Genomic DNA, 17,673 nt, shown 5'->3' with positions numbered 1-17,673 from the left:
CCTGTTTGACAAACACAAACAGAAGGTTTCTACCTGGTCTGGTGTGTCTCAGGACATTTCAGCCCCCTCTTCTTTGGTATGGACATGTCTTTAAAGTCTCTTTTCAGGAGTGGTATGTTGGTGCAGTGGTTAGCATTGTCGCCTCCACCCCCACTTGAATACATATTGATATACTGTGTATTCCCCAATTTAATATTTATCAACCTATAATAATAAACAACAACTATAATAATAAGAACAATAATATTTGTAATAATTTGCACTCTGTTGCACTACATTGCACAGGTGCTCTATTGCACATATTTATATTTTTATACTTGTCTTACCTTGATATTTTGTTTAACTCCTAAAAGCACAGTTTTCATTGTGAAAGGCAAATAAAGACTTTTATTGTACGGAACTATATATATATGACAATAAACGCTTTATAATAATAGTGATAATAATAATAACAACAATACTAATAATACTGCGAATACTGATTATAATAACAATAATAATGAGCTAATATAACATCTTGCCACTGCACCTTATCTACCTATTTATCTTGTGTTTTTTAAGAGCCCTTGTCCTATTCCGTGTTTTTATTTATTTTTTTATTTTTTCTACCTACAGTATCTTATTTTATTGTATTTTTATTGTGTCCAAAAACCGAACTGCTATGAAGACCTAATTTCCGTTTTGGGGATGAATAAAGTAATCTATCTTTCCATCTATCCATCCATCTATCTATCATTAGTAATGAAACCATAATAATAATATAAACATGAATAACAATAACAATAGTAATAATAATAATAATATACGCATAAATAACAATAGTAATAATAATAATAATATACACATAAATAACAATAGTAGTAATAATAATAATAAACACATAAATAACAATTACAATCATAATAATAATAATATAAACACGAATAACAATAGTAGTAATAATAATAATAATATAAACATGAATAATAACACTAGTAGTAATAATAATAATAATATATACATGAATAATAACAATAACAATAGTAGTAATAATAATAATAATATAAACATGAATAATAACAATAGTAGTAATAATAATAATAATATAAACATGAATAATAACAATAGTAGTAGTAATAATAATAATATATACATGAATAATAACAATAACAATAGTAGTAATAATAACAATAATATAAACATGAATAATAACAATAGTAGTAATAATAATAATAATATAAACATGAATAATAATAACAATAGTAGTAGTAATAATAATATAAACATGAATAATAACAATAGTAATAATAATAATAATATACACATAAATAATAATAGTAGTAATCATAATAATATAAACATGAATAATAATAGTAATAATAATAATAATATAAACATAAATAACAATTACAATAGTAATAATAATAATAATATAAACATAAATAACAATTACAATAGTAATAATAATAATAATATAAACATGAATAATAACAATAGCAGTAATAATAATAATAATATAAACATGAATAATAACAATAGCAGTAATAATAATAATAATATAAACATGAATAATAATAAGGATAGTATTAATAATAACTGGGTTTAGAATGTTCCTCACTCTCAGCTGAGGCTCTTGAACGCACCTTGATGTTGTTGGTCCTCCAGTATCCCACAATGCAGCGGGGCCGTGTCCACGTCACAGCTGACTCCGGGACGGAGGCTCTGGTAATGGCTGCGGTCGAGGTGGCACTTTGTGGACGTCGCGTTGCTCGACCTCTTTAAACACCCGCTGGAACCAGGGCCCGGGCTTCAACCCCGACACCTCCCGCCGAGGCTCGAGCTCCGTGACCGGGGCGAAGATGTCGCTGAAGCCGCTCGCGTTGACGAATTCCTGCGGGCTCAGCTGTTGTTAGCCGGCGGCTGTGAGGCTCAATGAGCGGCTCTCCCACTCGCAGAGAGACGGTTCTTTTTCCCGCAGGTGAGATTTGAAGTCCCCGGTGTCTCCCTGGAGGTCCGAGTGCACAGCGGAGCTCCATGACCGAGCTGTCCAGGTCGAAGCTAGGCTAACTCCGCCTCGGCCTCCTCGGCCTCCTGCTTTGTCTCTGGGTGTGTTGCTCTGAACCCTCCGGAGGATGTCGTCCTGGCTCGGGGGACTGGGCTCCGGCCTCGGTCAGTCCCTGGGTCAAGTCGGCGGGAGCCTGACGTCCTTCACCGGCCAGATATCCACCTTTACCAAAGACATGTTGCTGGAAGGAGTGGAGGAAGTGGGAGGTGAGTTTGTGTCGGTGCTGGGTCACATTAACTCAACTGTTCAGTGTCAGCTGCTCTCTGAGTTCCTTTTACAAACATATTCGTTGTCTGGGGAATTTTCAATAAAACTGTTTTGTCAAAGTGTTAAAATCAGAGGTTCAGTGTTTAGAAGTTTGTGAAGAAGTGTCATGTTGCAGCTGAACCCCCCTCACCTCACCCTCTCCTTCCACACATGACAAAGAAACTGTGGAAACCTTTAACTGTCATAAAAACTCCAACAGGTGTTTAAGTGTGTCCAGTCTGGACTAATGTAAAAAAACATGGCGGCCTCCGTAGAGAGGGTCCACTCCATGTAAATATAAAGTGTTTGAATATGAAGGGTAAAGAAAACATCAATTCATACAATTTAGATGAAATGAAGTAGTGAAAACATTATTCTACATTACATTTCTGACAATAGATCCCTTTCTCCCAAATCTTACACACTGGACCTTTAAGTTGCAGCTGTCACCATGAAAAGCTTCATGACAACAACGTCTGGTGGAAACGACATCACCAAACACGTTCTTTAGATTCAACTGTCATTTATAATCATGCACAAGCAGCACACTGATAAATTATTTGTTTCTGCTATTGATGAAATTTACTTTGCGATAATCATTGTTTGTTTTACCGCCCAGCCCTCCTTCGTGTTTTAATCCACATCATCATTCAGCGCATCGAGCTCAGTGTTTTTTTAATCTTTATTGCACTCATCACATTATATTTCAATAAAGTTTCAATGAGTCGGCCTCTGTCAAAACACTTCTCTCATGAATACAAATAAAAACAAGAATATAAACAGAGCTCGAGTAAGTAAGATAGAGCAGATGTGAGATTGTGATATACATTTTCATATCAGTCAACTGGACTTCAATAATTATCACAATGAATGTCAAATCATTAATGTCTCTAGTGTATGGATACTGCATTTCACTTCTGCTTGGAGGTTGTGGTTTTAAATTCTTCACCCAGCCGTAGTTTGTCCTCATGTGTTTTTATCCACATCATCATTTAGTAGACCAGCCGCTGGGTTCTTTAATCCTTCTTTGAGTTTTTGTGTCTCAGTAAACTAAGACAGAGCTGTGACAACGAGAAGCAAGTTGAACACTGATAAACATACGCTTCATAAAAACTGGAAATGATCCTGGAAATTACACTTAGATATTCACATAGCATGAAAAACAAATGTCATCACTAAAGTAGCCTCTCCACTAAAAAATGTCTTGTAGAGAAACTGGTGTTTTGTCAAAAACTAGGAGCACAGTTGCTCCAGGCATCCACAAGAGAACTTTTAAAAACTGGCCACTGCTTCATTCATCAGCAGCCGAGCTGTAGGAAACATGGAGAGAAGAGGGAGAGTTTTATTACAGTTTTAAAAGAGAGAGAGCTGATCTGACCAGAGGATGGAAACTTCCACATTCAGTTCTACAGGACGTCACTGGTGTTTCTGTCTGGTTTCCTGTCACCACTGTAATTCAAGTGTTTAGAAAACAGCAAACAAACAGAGTGATAAAGCAAAGAGAACTTTGGCCACAGATGTCCAACTCACAGCTCCAGTCAAAAAAACACTCAATTCTTATCACTGCAGGACCACGGAGCCAGCGCTGCAGCATGGGGCTGAATGATAAGGCCACAAATTGAATTAATATCACGATATATTATTGCTGATTCTTTTAAGTTTAAAGACTCTTTGCTCCTGACGAATGAGAATGACAAACCCTTCGATCAATTATGTTTTATTTCTCTTCACGGTTCTTAATCAATGCATAAGCAATATATTGATATTTACTGGACCTTTGTCATATTGTTTCCCAGGCCTTTAAACCCACCTTTTAAGTTAACTCTGAAGAGGAGACATCAACGTATATGTATTAACTGGAACGCTTCAGTTTAGTTTGTGTTATAATGAATATTATGTGTTGGCTGAGCCTCAAATAGCTCAGGCAAGATGGCTGGAAATGCTGCTCAGCTGTTTGTTTGTCATGTGAGCAGGGCTAACCAGATCTGTGAGTGTGAGTTAGTCGGTTATTATCTCTTGTATGTGCTGTGTGTCTGGAAAACCAGAACAGTGTGTCTTGTTTTGAAATTCAAATATTAAGATTTTCTTTCATTTCATTCCTGTTTTCACTTCCCATTACAATATCCTCAGTGTCTTGATGCCTGTCGGTGATGTTTTCAATTTTTATTTTTCCCCTGTAACTACAGATGCTGCCACAGAACTGCACGTGTCCAATTCCAGGTTGGCTGAAGTCGAGGCTTCGTTTACCACACAGAAATCTGAGGTTAGATTCTTTGTTCACACTCACAGTACAACTGTAGTTCTTTTTCACAACTAATAACATTAACAAGTGAGTCAGTAATGTACAGCGCCAGAGTCCCGTGCAACAATGAGAAGAAATTTATTTATTTTTGCATATTTTTCCTTCCTTGTTTCTCTGTTTGCTGCAGTATGACAGATTAAGGAAGCTGCATGCGGAGCTGGAGGAGAAGCTGGAGGCTTCAGAGATCCAGAATAAACGTCAGTCTGCAGAATACAGAACTCTCCTGCAGCAGAAAGACGTATGTATCTTTGTTTATAATTAAAGCTTTTAGATGACTCCTCTGTTAAGTTCATGTATGAAATTGTGCTAAAGTACATTTGTGACCCTCCAGGTGGATATCAGTCACCTGAAAGCTCGGCAGAGTGGTCTTCAGGATGAAATCCAGAAGCTGCAGCAGTCGGCCCAGTCGGGCTCCATCTTCCCCGCGGTGCTGCCTGTCACCACCACTTCCTCAGGCACCACCTCGTCTTCTTCTTACCTATCACGGCCCTCTGGGTCCCCGCAGGGCTTCCATGGCGACGAGATGGATCTCAGCGATGTCATCTGGTCGCAGCAGGAGATCAACCGCCTGTCGGCTGAAGTCACACGTCTGGACGCAGAGGTGGCTCACTGGAGGCGAATGTCTCAGGTAAGAATTATTTCTTTCTGCTGATTGGAGCAGAACAGGTGGTCTTTGATAGTTTATCTTGGGGAATAGAATATGCAGAAGTTATTACTTATCACAGACTTCCAAATGTATTCTTCTTACATCTGCACTTCTTTAGTTTAATATTCGTAGTAGTTTTAGACACCAGATGCGCATGTTACAGAGTGGGAGATACCAAAATGTGTAGATTACCACAAGATAATACTTTAAATTCAGCCAAGTGGAATAAATTTTACCCAAAGTTTTTTATTTTTTTTCAGAAATAGTTCCCAGGTTGCACCACAGATGTCACTGTGAACAGTTACCATGGGATCTACTTATAAAAAGATGGATTAAGTTCATACTTACTAAATTTTCATTTCAGGCATCAACAACAGCAGGATCTGGCAATGGTGACCAGGGTGAGATTCTCAAATTTCAAAGAACTATAAAGGTAAATATTGAGTCTTCTCATATATAATATAATAAAGATCATGTTTTAAAGAAGAACGTAAATGTTAAATACTCTGTGAGCACAACATACAGTGATGACACTCAGACTCCAACCTTGATGTTTCTGCTTCTTCGGGACAGGAGCTGCGAGAGGAGATGAGTCGTGAGGTGGACGAACACCAGCATGAGCTGGCAGCATTGCAGGACGCGCAGCGGCACAAGATGGCCGACATCACTCGAAGACACAGAGAGGAGCTTGCAGAGTACGAGGAGAGGATAGAGGAGCTGGAGGAACAGATTCAGAGTGGTTAGCCTCACTTTGACATTTGTTATTGTAATTCTAGAAATGAAAACATATTTTAAAGTGGTTTGATTCAGACAACGTTAAATATGTGCTCGCTATGCCTTACTTAGAGTACAGCGCTGCGTTGCTGCTCAGGTACAACACACAAAATAAACTCTCTTCTCCACATCCTTATCTCCAGGTGGTCAAACCAGTTCCTCGTCAGACGCCTCCAAGCTGCCTGAACTCCAGAAAACCATACAGTCCCTGCAGGAAGCGGCAGAGCAGCGGGAGAAGCAGCTGGCCGAGCTGTCTGCCAGCCTGGAGGAGGCTCAGGGGAAACAGGCCTCGCTGCAGCTGGAGAAGAATGAAGTCCAGGAAGAGAACGCCGGGCTGCTGCAGAATTACACGCGGCTGCAGGCGTCTGTCACCGAGCTCCAGACACGAGTACAAGAGCAGGAGGGGAAGACTCTGCAAAAAGCCCAGTTTGACCACGAGATCCAAGTGTTGAAACAAAACCTCACAGGTGAACTGTCATTGTTTTGACTCATGATGGATATTTCTACTGAATGCTGCTGTTTGTCATCAGCTGAACTAAAGCTCTTTAACACAGTCAGATATGTACTTAGCTAAAGATGAGTCTTTTTTCTTTTAAATGTGATATTTTTTTATTGTGCTAACCTCATAAAGATTGTCTTTTACTTAGACAGTTGTTTTACTACATAATAGAGCTTTATATTATTTTTATTGTTACTATATTATATAACCTTCTACTTTACAGCGGCAGAAGAAGAAATAGAGAGACTGAAAAACCTGACATCTGACGTAAGTGTGAATATCAATAGTTTGAAATACATCATGCTACATATTCATCGTACTATATGTAGTGAGAGTTTTTCTGTATTTTTTCCCTGGTTAAATTACATTTTAAACATTTTATTCAGGCTGAACCAAGGGAAGAAGTTGAGCATGCAGACATTTTGGAACTGAACACCATCATTGGGGTGTTGAGACAAGAAAAGGAAATACTCGAACAAGAAAAGGTTTGTTTATCAGATGCATACATTTATATTACTGTAATTAAATGCTTATTTACTTAGTTTCAAAGTAAATAACTTAAAGGGAAACAGGTCCCGGTGATTCCACTGATTAGTTACATTTTGCAGTCTTGTGATACAAAGACGTTAATAATATGGAATGAAAAATACAGTCATGTCCTGAGCTTCTTCTTTATTTTGTTACAGCTCAATCTGCAAGAAAGACTCAAAGGCACAGAGGAACAAATAGGCGGCAATAACGTAACTGATTCTGGAGAATCTGAGTTGCTGGACGATCTGAGAGTTGAGCTGGAAAGAAGAGAAAAGGCCGTGAGAGCCACCGAGGAGGAACGAGACACTTTGATGTCTGAGCTGGAAGAACTAGACCGACAAAACCAGGAGGCAACACAGGTCTGAATGATCATGGGGCCACAGTCTGCTTGATTTTTAAGTCACTGACATTAATTTGTGTTTGATTTGTGCATTCAAAACAATACGTAATCATGTTTAACATTAATTTATGTTTTTTATAGTTTGAACATGTAAGAAATTCTTAAAAAGTAGACTCTTGAAATTTTACCCATTTATTGATTTGGGGTTCTGTTTTTATTTCTGTCTCTAGCATATGATCTCTGTGAAGGAGCAGCTCTCCGGACAACTGAAGGAGGCAGAGGCAGAAGTGACGAGACTGACGGCAGAGCTCAACACAACCAAAGACCAGAAAAGGACACTGGAGCAGGAGGTGGAGACCCAAAAGGTGCGAACGAGCCAGAGCGCTTTCACCCTCAATGATCTGCATATGGGTAAACAGCAGTTGGAACAGAAGGTGAAGGAGCTGAAAGACAAACTGGGACATGCACATGAGCAGAGCAGAGAGGCACGGAGAGAAATCACAGAGCTGAAGAAGAGTTTGCAGGAGAAAGACGAGCGTTTATCTGCTGCTAGAGTGGAGCTGGGGCAGGTGGGGGAGAGAGGAACTGGAGCCCAGGGAACTGAAGAGGAGCTAGCAGGGAAAGAGAGGGAGTTGTCAGACCTCAGAAGAGAACTGGACGAAATGAGGACCTCTCAGGATAAGCTGATGTCTGCAGACTATGAGTTGAAGATGGAGAACGGGAAATTGAAGGCGGAGAGTGAGCAGGCTCTGGGTAAAGCAGAAGAACTAACCAAGCAGATGAAGGAAAGCCAGGTTGCTCTGAACAGGACGGTGCGAGAGAAGGACACTCGTATCGAAGCTTTGAAGCTGGAGAAAAATCAGCTGGATGGTGAACTGAGGCAGGCTGAGAGGACACTGAATGAACAGAACAAACAGTACCAGCAGACGATTGAGGAGTTGACGCGCGCTCGCTCCATGGATGCCTCAGCTTTGCAGATGGAGCTTGAACGTGCCATCAAAGTCAACCAGGAGAAAGACATGGAGATAGCACAACTGAGGAGAGACATGGAGCAGTTGGCATCTGATCACAGAGACACCAACGAGATGCTCTCAATCACAGTTTCAGGGCAGAAGCAGCTGACGGATCTGCTGCAGGAGAAGGACATTTTTATGGACACTTTGAAACAAAATGCTGCGGACATACAGATGGAGATGGAAAACAGTATCTCAGTCGCGACCAAAGATGCCGAAGCACTCAGGCAGGCGCTAGAGGAGAAGGATAAACAGCTGGGTGGCATGAAGGAGGAGAACAGCCATTTAAAAGAAGAGATTGATCGCTTTAGAGATCAGCAGAGCAGACCCCAATCTCTGGCTGAACCCAGGACTTTGGACATTATCACAGAGCTGGAGACGGAGATCACCCAGCTCAAGTCGTCCAGGAACGGCCTGGAAGAGCAGGTCCAGACTCTGAGGAGAACCATGGAGGAGCAACAGGCCTCGCTCCTCCTGTCACAGCAGTCCCTGCAGGCTCAACAGAGTGAACTGGAGCAGGCTCATGCTCGCAATCAGCAGACCACTCTCAACTATGACAGACTTATACACGCCAGAGATGAAGACATAGCTCGCCTCCAGCAGACAGTTGATCGGCTCAGTGTGAGTCAGGGTCGTGCTGACTCTCCACCTATGCAAGGAGACGTCATCCTGGAGGAGGATAAGACCCAGACCCTAAATCAGGAGAACGGCAATGAGAAGCACGACCTGTCCAAGGTAGAAATAGAGAAACTGGTGAGAGGCATCAAGGAGAAAGAGACTGAGATCATCCAGCTGAATGAGAAGAATCTCTCCTTGACTAAACAGCTGGATCAGCTGGTGATGTCTCGTGATGAAGTGGGTAAACTCTCCCAGATGATCCTGCAGAAGGATCTTGAGATTCAGGCGCTTCATGCTAGACTCTCCATGGGGGGAGTTGGCGGACACAGCCAGGATGTCTTGTTCCTTCAGCAGCAGCTGCAGGCTTACGCTGTGGAGAGAGAGCAAGTGCTCGCTGTGCTGAATGAGAAGGCCAGAGAGAACAGCCAGCTTCGCTCAGACTATCACCGTCTCATGGATATGATGGCAGGAAAGGAAGCAGCTCTGTTGAAGCTTCAGCAGGAGAATCAGCACCTCTCCAATATGAGTGACCCCTCAGGGAGCCATGAGATGTTCAAGGAGACAATCCAGAACCTGTCCCGCATCATCAGGGAGAAGGACATAGAGATTGACGCGTTGACGCAGAAGTGCCAAACCCTGGTGACGGTCCTGCAGACCTCAGGAGGAGAGTCTGGCGCGGGCTCCGGAGGAGTCAGCAGCAACCAGTTTGAGGAACTGCTGCAGGAGAGGGACACGCTGAAGCAGCAGGTGAAGAAGATGGAGGAGTGGAAGCAGCAGGTGATTACGACAGTCAAGAACATGCAGCACGAGTCGGCCCAGCTGCACGAGGAGCTGATCGGACTGCAGGGTCAGGTAACTGCCGATAGCGACTGTAGCTCCAAGCTGTCCGTGGACTATGCTCGGATGATCCAGAGCTACGAGCTAAAGGAGAGGAGGCTGGGAAGTCTGAGTCAGGAACTCGCACAGGTCCAGCAGACCATCACCCAGCTCAGCTCCACTAAAGACGTCCTGTTGGGTAAACTCGGCAGTGTAGCTCAGACTCCTGAAGTCGTTGTTGCTCAGTCCAGTGGAGCCTCTCTCACAGCCGATGCTCCCGTCCACCAGACAGCTTCACCTGTAAACGGTGACAAGCTGCAGGAAGAACTCGTACGATTGCGTGGACAGCTGGCTGAGAAGGAAAACACCATCAGGACTCTTCAGGAGAACAACCACAGGCTCTCCAACTCGGCATCCGCCACAGAGACCGAGCAGAGGAGTCAGGCTGTGGAGGTGCGGCAGATCAGAGAGAGGCTGGATGCTCAGCAGAGATCAGTGAGGGAGAAAGACCTGCTCATCAAAACCAAAGGCGACCAACTGATTCAGGTCAGCGAGGCGCTACGTAACCGTGAGAACGACAACGAGGTGCTGAAACAGGCCGTGACCAACCTGAAAGAGCGTGCCCTCATTCTGGAACTGGATGTGAAGAAGCTGAAAGAGGAGAACGAGCTCGTAGCTGCACGCTCTCGAGAGAAAGAGTCAGAGTTCAGAGCGCTGCAGGAAACCAACATGCAGTTTTCCCTCCTCCTCCGGGAGAAGGAGTTTGAACTGACTGCACTGAGTGAGAAAGCTGCAACTGTGGAGAGGATGCTCAAGGACAAGGAGCAGGTCAGTTGGCACCAAAAAGTTATTACTTTTATTTTCCTTGATTTTTTTTAATTTTACAATAACTAATAAATAATAATAATAATAATCTGACTTCCCACAGGGTAAGTCTGGTGAGCTGAATCAGCTCCTGAACGAACTGAAGTCCATGCAGGAGAAAGCTGTGGCCTTCCAGCAGGAGAGGGATCGGGTGATGATGGCACTCAAGCAGAAACAAATGGAGACTTCTGCAGTACAGTCTGAGGTAGGAGAACAACCAGTATATATTGTGTAATATTGAATTACTCTCGAGGAGTCAAACTCACTGTGAGTTTCTTGTACGTGTGACACTGTTTCTGTTTCCTCCATAGCTTCAGCATGTGAGGGATAAAGAACAGCGTCTCAACTTGGAGCTGGAACGGTTGCGTAATCACCTGTTGGAGATCGAGGACTCGTACACGAGGGAAGCGCTCGCTGCAGAGGACAGAGAGACTGAGCTACGGAAGAGGGTGGCCTTGCTGACCACCTCCTCAAGTGTGGTGGAGAACGCCAGGTTAGCAATACGCAACAATGGTAGTGTGTCTATTAGATATGATGCTGAAATACAACAGTTTCATTTTAAATACAATTCCTGTAATTTAGATACAGAAAATATTTTTTTTATGTGAAAGACAGATAGTGTCTTATGCTTTAAGTATTTATTCTCAATACCTCAATCCAACCTTCTGGTTGGAGGACAACCGCTTGACTTTAAAGATACTTTGACATTGTTTTATTGTTAATGTCGTTCCTCCTCTGCTTCTCCTCGTCTCCAGCCAACAGGCGAGCATGCAGGTGGAGTCTCTGCAGGAGCAGCTGAGCGGCGCGGTGAAGCAGAGGGACGACGCGCTCGCACAACTCAGAACCTCCCAGGATCAGGTCAACCAGTATGCAGTGTCACTGTCCAACCTGCAGATGGTGCTAGAGCAATTCCAACAAGGTGAGATGCTGCTTCAACTTTCTCATTCTTTGCAGGTTCACTTGGAGACTCCAGCAGTCTCAGAGTATTTCCTGTACTGCAGTATTTTTTTTGACAGGGTTCTTTTCTAAGATGATGCACTTTGTTGTTCTGGCAGCGAAATTCCATATTTGTAACATCGGTTTGATTCCCTCTTTCCTCTCTCAGAGGAGAAAGCCATGTACTCAGCAGAACTGGAAAAGCTCAAGAGGGAGAGGGAGGAGTGGAGAAAAAAAGCTCTGAAGCTGGAAGACCAAGCATCTGCCCTCCAGGTAAACAAAAATCATCCAGCTCTAACTAGCGTATTCCTCCGCCAAGGCCCAACAGCTTCAATTCAATCAAACCACACTGGTCACACACACTCGCAGATATCAGTCGTATAAGCCTGATTTTTTCCATCAACAGCGAATACTTATCCTCATTCCTTTATATTTCTTGATGACGGTTGAACCCGAATATTAACAGCTCTGTCTCCTCCGTCAGATGAACCTCGACGAGGCCAACTCTGCTCTGGATTCCGCGTCTCGCCTCACCGACCAGCTGGATCTGCAGGAGGAGCAAATTGAAGAGCTGAAAAATCAAGGTGAGCAAACCTCCACACACGTCACACAAACTTTATTTTCCATTAAAATGTCGAATTGGAATGTTTGGTTTCAGCTTTCCAGTTTCACAGGGGGAAAAAAAGTGTCTTCTCGAGGCTGAACTAAAACAAATGTCTTATCTGATAAATTCAAAGGTCACAGCTCTGCTCTGCATTATTATTTGAGGTGAAGCATCTGCCATCCTTTGTTGACTTTCTCTGGCTCGGCAGCTCATGCACATGTTTTTTTTTCCTCCTCCCCAGGGTCGTATTTCTATTCTGAACCTTCACTGATAATCTCCTCTATTATTTTTTTGTGTCACACTCAGCAGATTTTCCTCCTATCAGTCTCAGACATGAACATTAGCTCACAGCAAATTCTCAGACTAAACCTCATGTGCGTCTACTGTATATGTGCTTTATCACTGAATCACATATGGAGAATGTACATCGGGGCTAAAAATAGAGAAGCTGATATCATTTCCCTCCCGGCACGTACTTACCTAATGCTGGTGGAAGAATTCCAGAATCCTCTGAGATTCTTCTAAACTTCTGGACAGAAAAATATTCATATTTGATGCAATTTTTGTCAAGCTTAAAATATTTCTACAAAGGGAGCTGGAAATGACTTGTATATATATTAAGTGTATTGATTTGTTTATATATTCTTATCCGTGTGTGTGTTGCAGTGGACGTGAGACAGGAGATGTTGGAGGAGGCGCAGAGGAAAGTGATGAACCTTCTTAACAGCACAGAGGGGAAGATCGATAAGTGAGTTCAGTTTTCAGTTTCTGTTTGGATTAAATCAGCCTCCTGTGTTTATTCAGTGAAACGAAGCTACGATTAAATACTCATGTGGTTTCCATTGCGCTGCTGTGTGCACTCTGCCGTCATCATCACAGAGTTGACACCTGAGTAATTGTTCCTTCATCTTCAGCTACACGATTTCTAAATAAATCCATCGCTGCAAAGCCGAAAACACGACTGTTTCTTGGCTCGTGAAAGTCGGACATTTTGGAGATGGGACAGTTTTCACAGGTCGGAAAAAGATCAAGAAAAAGTTGCATCCTCCTGTCCTCAAGTAACTGCTCTCTGGTGTTGGAATCACTAGAAATAAATCGGAGGTGTTTTGGATTTAGTTATGATTAATGCAGCTGTAAAAACCAGAGTTTGAGACCACATCCTCTAAACCGTCAGAGTTACATCAGTGTTGTTCATGTTGTTCTGTCTCCAGAGTCCTGATGCGAAACCTGTTCTTGGGATACTTCCACACACCCAAAACCAAACGTGCTGACGTGCTGAGGCTCATGGGAAGTGTTCTGGGACTGAGCCGAGAAGACGTTGAGAAGGTGAGAGATTTCTTTTCTCAGTTTTTGACTGTAAAATTATACTTCAGTGATACGGTCAGTGAGTGACGTGACATGTTACCTGACTAATAAATCCAAAAATTCCATCTCTGCCTTGTGTGGTTAAACTTGAATGCTGGTATTTTGTTCCTTTTTCCATTTTGTATATTTATTTTATATTTGTATATGTGAATATCCAATACAATGTACTAACTTAAGAAGTACAGGTGTTGGACAACATAATGGAAACAAAACAATAAAAGCAGTTAAGAAAACTGCCAAGATTGTGAATTAGCGTAAAGACTGAATGGGAATGTGAGAAAACACCAAACCTGACACTGTCTGAAAATAAAAAAACACCGGCTTCTCTAAAGCGCAGTAATTAAAACAGTATTACTTGTTTTTTACATCTTGTATGAATGTTGTATTGTATTAAGTTGTGGTTTTATAGGAGTCAAGTTCTGGTCTGAATCAAGTTTTCATGGAAATAATATGTTTGTAACTTAGAGTAACTCACCATCCACCAGTGGAGTAAGTACAGTTTAATATCTGATTAAGTTCTTTACCCTGACTGTAAGACAACAGGCCCTTTTTTCTCTTTTTGAAATTGATTATTTAAACAAGTTCGTCCGGAGTCATCAACTAGAAAACTTGTTGTATGACAGTTCCTTTTAACTGTCGGAGCTCAGCCCTGAAAGAGAAAGCATTTCCTTATGCAGATCTTCTGGAAAGAGCCCTGTGGGACTCCATCCAGCGATTCCAAAGTAACTTACCCAACACTCTTAAAGGAAAACAGATACAGTGTTAGAGGCAAATGTGCTTACAACTCCTCAGAAGAGCCTTTTTTTAATTGTGTTGGAGGTCATCTTGCCCTCAGCTCCTGTTAAATGCTTTTTAAATTTTCCACTCAACTCGCGTTAACAGCTGCCAAGTGTCCCACAAAGTCCGCCACCATTTCAGAATCGGCCTCTGGGAAGCAGCTCTTCACTCCCACTCTAGTGCGTACTAATCCAAAGCTGGGACGCTTACGCTCTATGTATCGGGTCCGTCCAGCTGAATCTTGTCAGGCAGATGACGCTGGTGATTAGGGAGTATGAATGACAGTGAGTTATAAAGCCACATGTTTGTTGTAGGAGTGAGGGCCGTCAGCAAAGACACAGAGCAGCCGGTGGATGAGTTTAACGGCCGAGCGGGTCCACAAAATCATTTTCCAGAGAGTGGTGGAAACAAGGAGCAATTAAAACTGAAATAATCTGACCGCTCTTCTGTGTCAACTCTTCACAAAGAGTCTCAGATGAAACCACAATTTTGTTCTTGGCCAAGTTAGTATAAATAACTTCTGTCGTTGATTTTATCATCAAATATTTGGAGTCTGAGATGTTTTGGAGACTTTGCTTCCTGTGAAAATTCCTTAACCTTTGTCCGCACTTCCTTACTTCTCATCTTCGTCCGTGCAGATGTTGGAGGACGACGGACGACACGGTGTCACCGGGTGGATGTCGAGCTGGCTGGGAAGCAGAGGAGCACAAAGTGTCCCAAACACTCCGAACAGGCCCAACGGTGCTCAAGCACTCAACTCGGTAGGAGACTCCTACAAGTTCTTTTACAAAAGAGACACAGTTTGTATTTGATGTCCTTAATTCTAACGTTAACACAGAGGAGTGCACATGTAGAATATATTTCACTCTGCTATGTGAGGTATTATGTACAAAACTCTGAACATGGCATCAGCAAATCGTCTCTGCAAATACAGAGGAACAAAGTATTTACAAGATGCTGAACGAAAAGGAAAGATGATGTACACACTAACAATGACAAAAAAGATAAATGAAATAAATAAAAGTATACTTTAAAAGATTTGCCAACTATAAACAAAGATTCCTGAAGCTACAGGATTACTCACAGTGTCATTTATTGTTGTTACACAGGCAGAGAGTGTTGGAACAAGATTAATTCAAACGTAAACTGAGTCAGAGTCGTCAGAGGCAGTTTGGGGTTCAGTATCTTGCTCGAGGACATTTTGACACGCAGACTGGAGGATTTAGGGATTTAACCACCGACCTTCTGGTTAGTGGACAACCCTCTCTGCCTCCAGAGTCCCCACAACCTTTGCAGCAAGAGAGTGAAGTGAAAAACCTTTTCAAAAAGTTCTCTCTTCAGATTTGAAGGGTTGTGCTCTGCGTAAGTATCCTTGAGCAAGACCCAGATTTCTTACCCGGATGTTATTGTGAAACTCCCTCTTCACTCTGAGTCCAGAGGATATTTACTCTGTTTGGATCAGTGGAATATCTCAGCAGTGCAGTTACACTACACACTGACCCGTCTCTTTCAGTCCTTCTCAGAAATGTTCGTTAAGTTCCTGGAGATGGAGTCGACTCCCTCGCTGCCGGCACCGAGGCTCCCAGTCCATGACATCAAGACTCTGAGTGCCCCGCCCCCGAGAAGAACCGGTGCTGCTGCTTCCAGCAACATCGCAGGTAAACGACTCCTCTGGGAAAATCCGCCGCCAGGATGTTTGTTCCTCACATGTTCTTGATCATGTCAGACGGGAGTTGTTGCTCCTTTTCTTACATCCTCAAAAAGTATCAAACCTTATTTAAACTCGAGCCTCTCTCCCCTCAGGAGCTGCGACAGCCAGCAAGCGATCCGGCGAGTCCAATCCTTTCCTGGCCCCTCGCTCGGCGGCGGTGCCTCTGCTCGCTGGTTCCAGCTCTGGCGGCTCAGGAGGTCACCTGCTGATGAAGCCCATCTCTGAGGCCCTGCCCTCCTTCACACCCGTGCCGGTCTCAGCGGAGGCCAGTGCTGGAGCTGTGCTCAAAGACTTGTTAAAGCAGTGATCGCTCCACTAACGAGTGCCAGATAGACGTCTTGATTCATCCAAGTAGTTTTGCACAACACAGAGTCTGGAATATTTGAGCAGGTCTGCTACTTAATATCTGCTCCTTTTTATTTCCTGCAAAAATTAAATGATCAGATCGTTGATAAAGGTTTAATATTCCCTTCTGGGGGGGGGGGAGGGTATTCATTCTTTTCAGTTGTAGTAGTATTGTTCTATGCAACACATCAGTACACATATTTCTTATATTCTACTTTACTGCGAGGTGTTGAAATGATCACAGACGGGACTCTGCATGCTAATATGGTGCATGATGAGAACGTGTTCACGATGTGGGTGATTCAGAGTGAGTTTCTATTTTCACAGAAACTGTCCTTTTTACGTTTTTATTCATTGTTCTGAACACAAGTGACCTTGTAAGCTCACTGTGTGCAGTTCAATACAAGCGAGTTGAGTTTAATCATCACCTCTGTTTGCAAGAGGAACAAAACTCTCCTGTCCTCCACTTTTCATCCTTTAACTGATTTTTGTTTGTCTTTTTTGAATTTTTTTCTTTTTCAGCATCGAGTGAACTGTTTCTGATCCAAATTCTCTCTGGCAGCCGCCTGTGCAGAGATTTATGTGGTTCAGTGCATCTGTTAAAACCATAAAGACAATTTTTTTTTTTTTGTTGCTAGATCGTGTCCTCTCCAGACAGTCAGACTGTGATATGCAACAAGCGTTGTAATTATGGCTGCAACTGCTGACTGTGGTTGATCAGAGGCTTGAGACTGCTCTTGAGTTTAAGTGCAGTACTATTATATAGTTATATATATGTACATGGGTGGCGTATTTCCTATTTATAGGCACCAAGAATGTTCTGGGGGTAAAGTGCCTGCATTTCTTTTTGCTAATTAGATAGTTGTAAAATTGGGATTGTAAATGATTGATATAAATATATATATATTTACAAAATGTAAAAAAAACCTGCACATTTAAAAAGTTTTACCTGCTCAGAGGCGGCCAACTTTAAGGTGAGCCGCTCTACATTTTTGTATAGACATCAGTCGGCCTGCAGAAGGAATGTTACAGGGTTTTCTTTTCCAGATTGATAAAAATGTACAAACTGTAAATCCTCACTGTGGAGAAGAATTTTTCGAATCTGAAACCCGGAGGTGTCAAAAGAAACGGATTTGGATTAAGTTGAACTTGGATGATCTTCAGCTGAGGTCGGAACCTGTGGCTTGATTGGAACTTCAAAATCAAATAAAAAGTTCTGCTGACCCTTTTTTCCTGGTGTTG

The 17,673-nt window shown here is 42.4% G+C and overlaps 1 protein-coding gene across 1 annotated transcript; it reads left to right on the top strand.

The window, feature by feature from the left end:
• The first annotated feature begins 597 nt into the window (after positions 1–597).
• trip11 (thyroid hormone receptor interactor 11) lies at positions 598–17,654 on the top strand. The gene is made up of 21 exons (XM_020097923.2): positions 598–2,250; positions 4,477–4,553; positions 4,720–4,830; positions 4,924–5,220; positions 5,603–5,671; positions 5,812–5,977; positions 6,156–6,479; positions 6,735–6,778; positions 6,898–6,996; positions 7,198–7,401; positions 7,613–10,657; positions 10,758–10,898; positions 11,005–11,186; positions 11,449–11,612; positions 11,799–11,902; positions 12,114–12,213; positions 12,900–12,981; positions 13,445–13,559; positions 15,014–15,136; positions 15,889–16,033; positions 16,179–17,654. The coding sequence occupies exons 1-21, from the start codon at positions 2,112–2,114 to the stop codon at positions 16,391–16,393; spliced, it is 5,946 nt and encodes a 1,981-aa protein (XP_019953482.2). The 5' UTR covers positions 598–2,111; the 3' UTR covers positions 16,394–17,654.
• Positions 17,655–17,673: the final 19 nt, after the last annotated feature.

The sequence above is a fragment of the Paralichthys olivaceus genome, chromosome 12, assembly GCF_024713975.1.
Source record: "Paralichthys olivaceus isolate ysfri-2021 chromosome 12, ASM2471397v2, whole genome shotgun sequence".
In the NCBI taxonomy this organism is placed as follows: domain Eukaryota; kingdom Metazoa; phylum Chordata; class Actinopteri; order Pleuronectiformes; family Paralichthyidae; genus Paralichthys; species Paralichthys olivaceus.
Note: the sequence above shows the minus strand (reverse complement) of the source record. Positions and strands in the feature narration are given on the sequence as shown.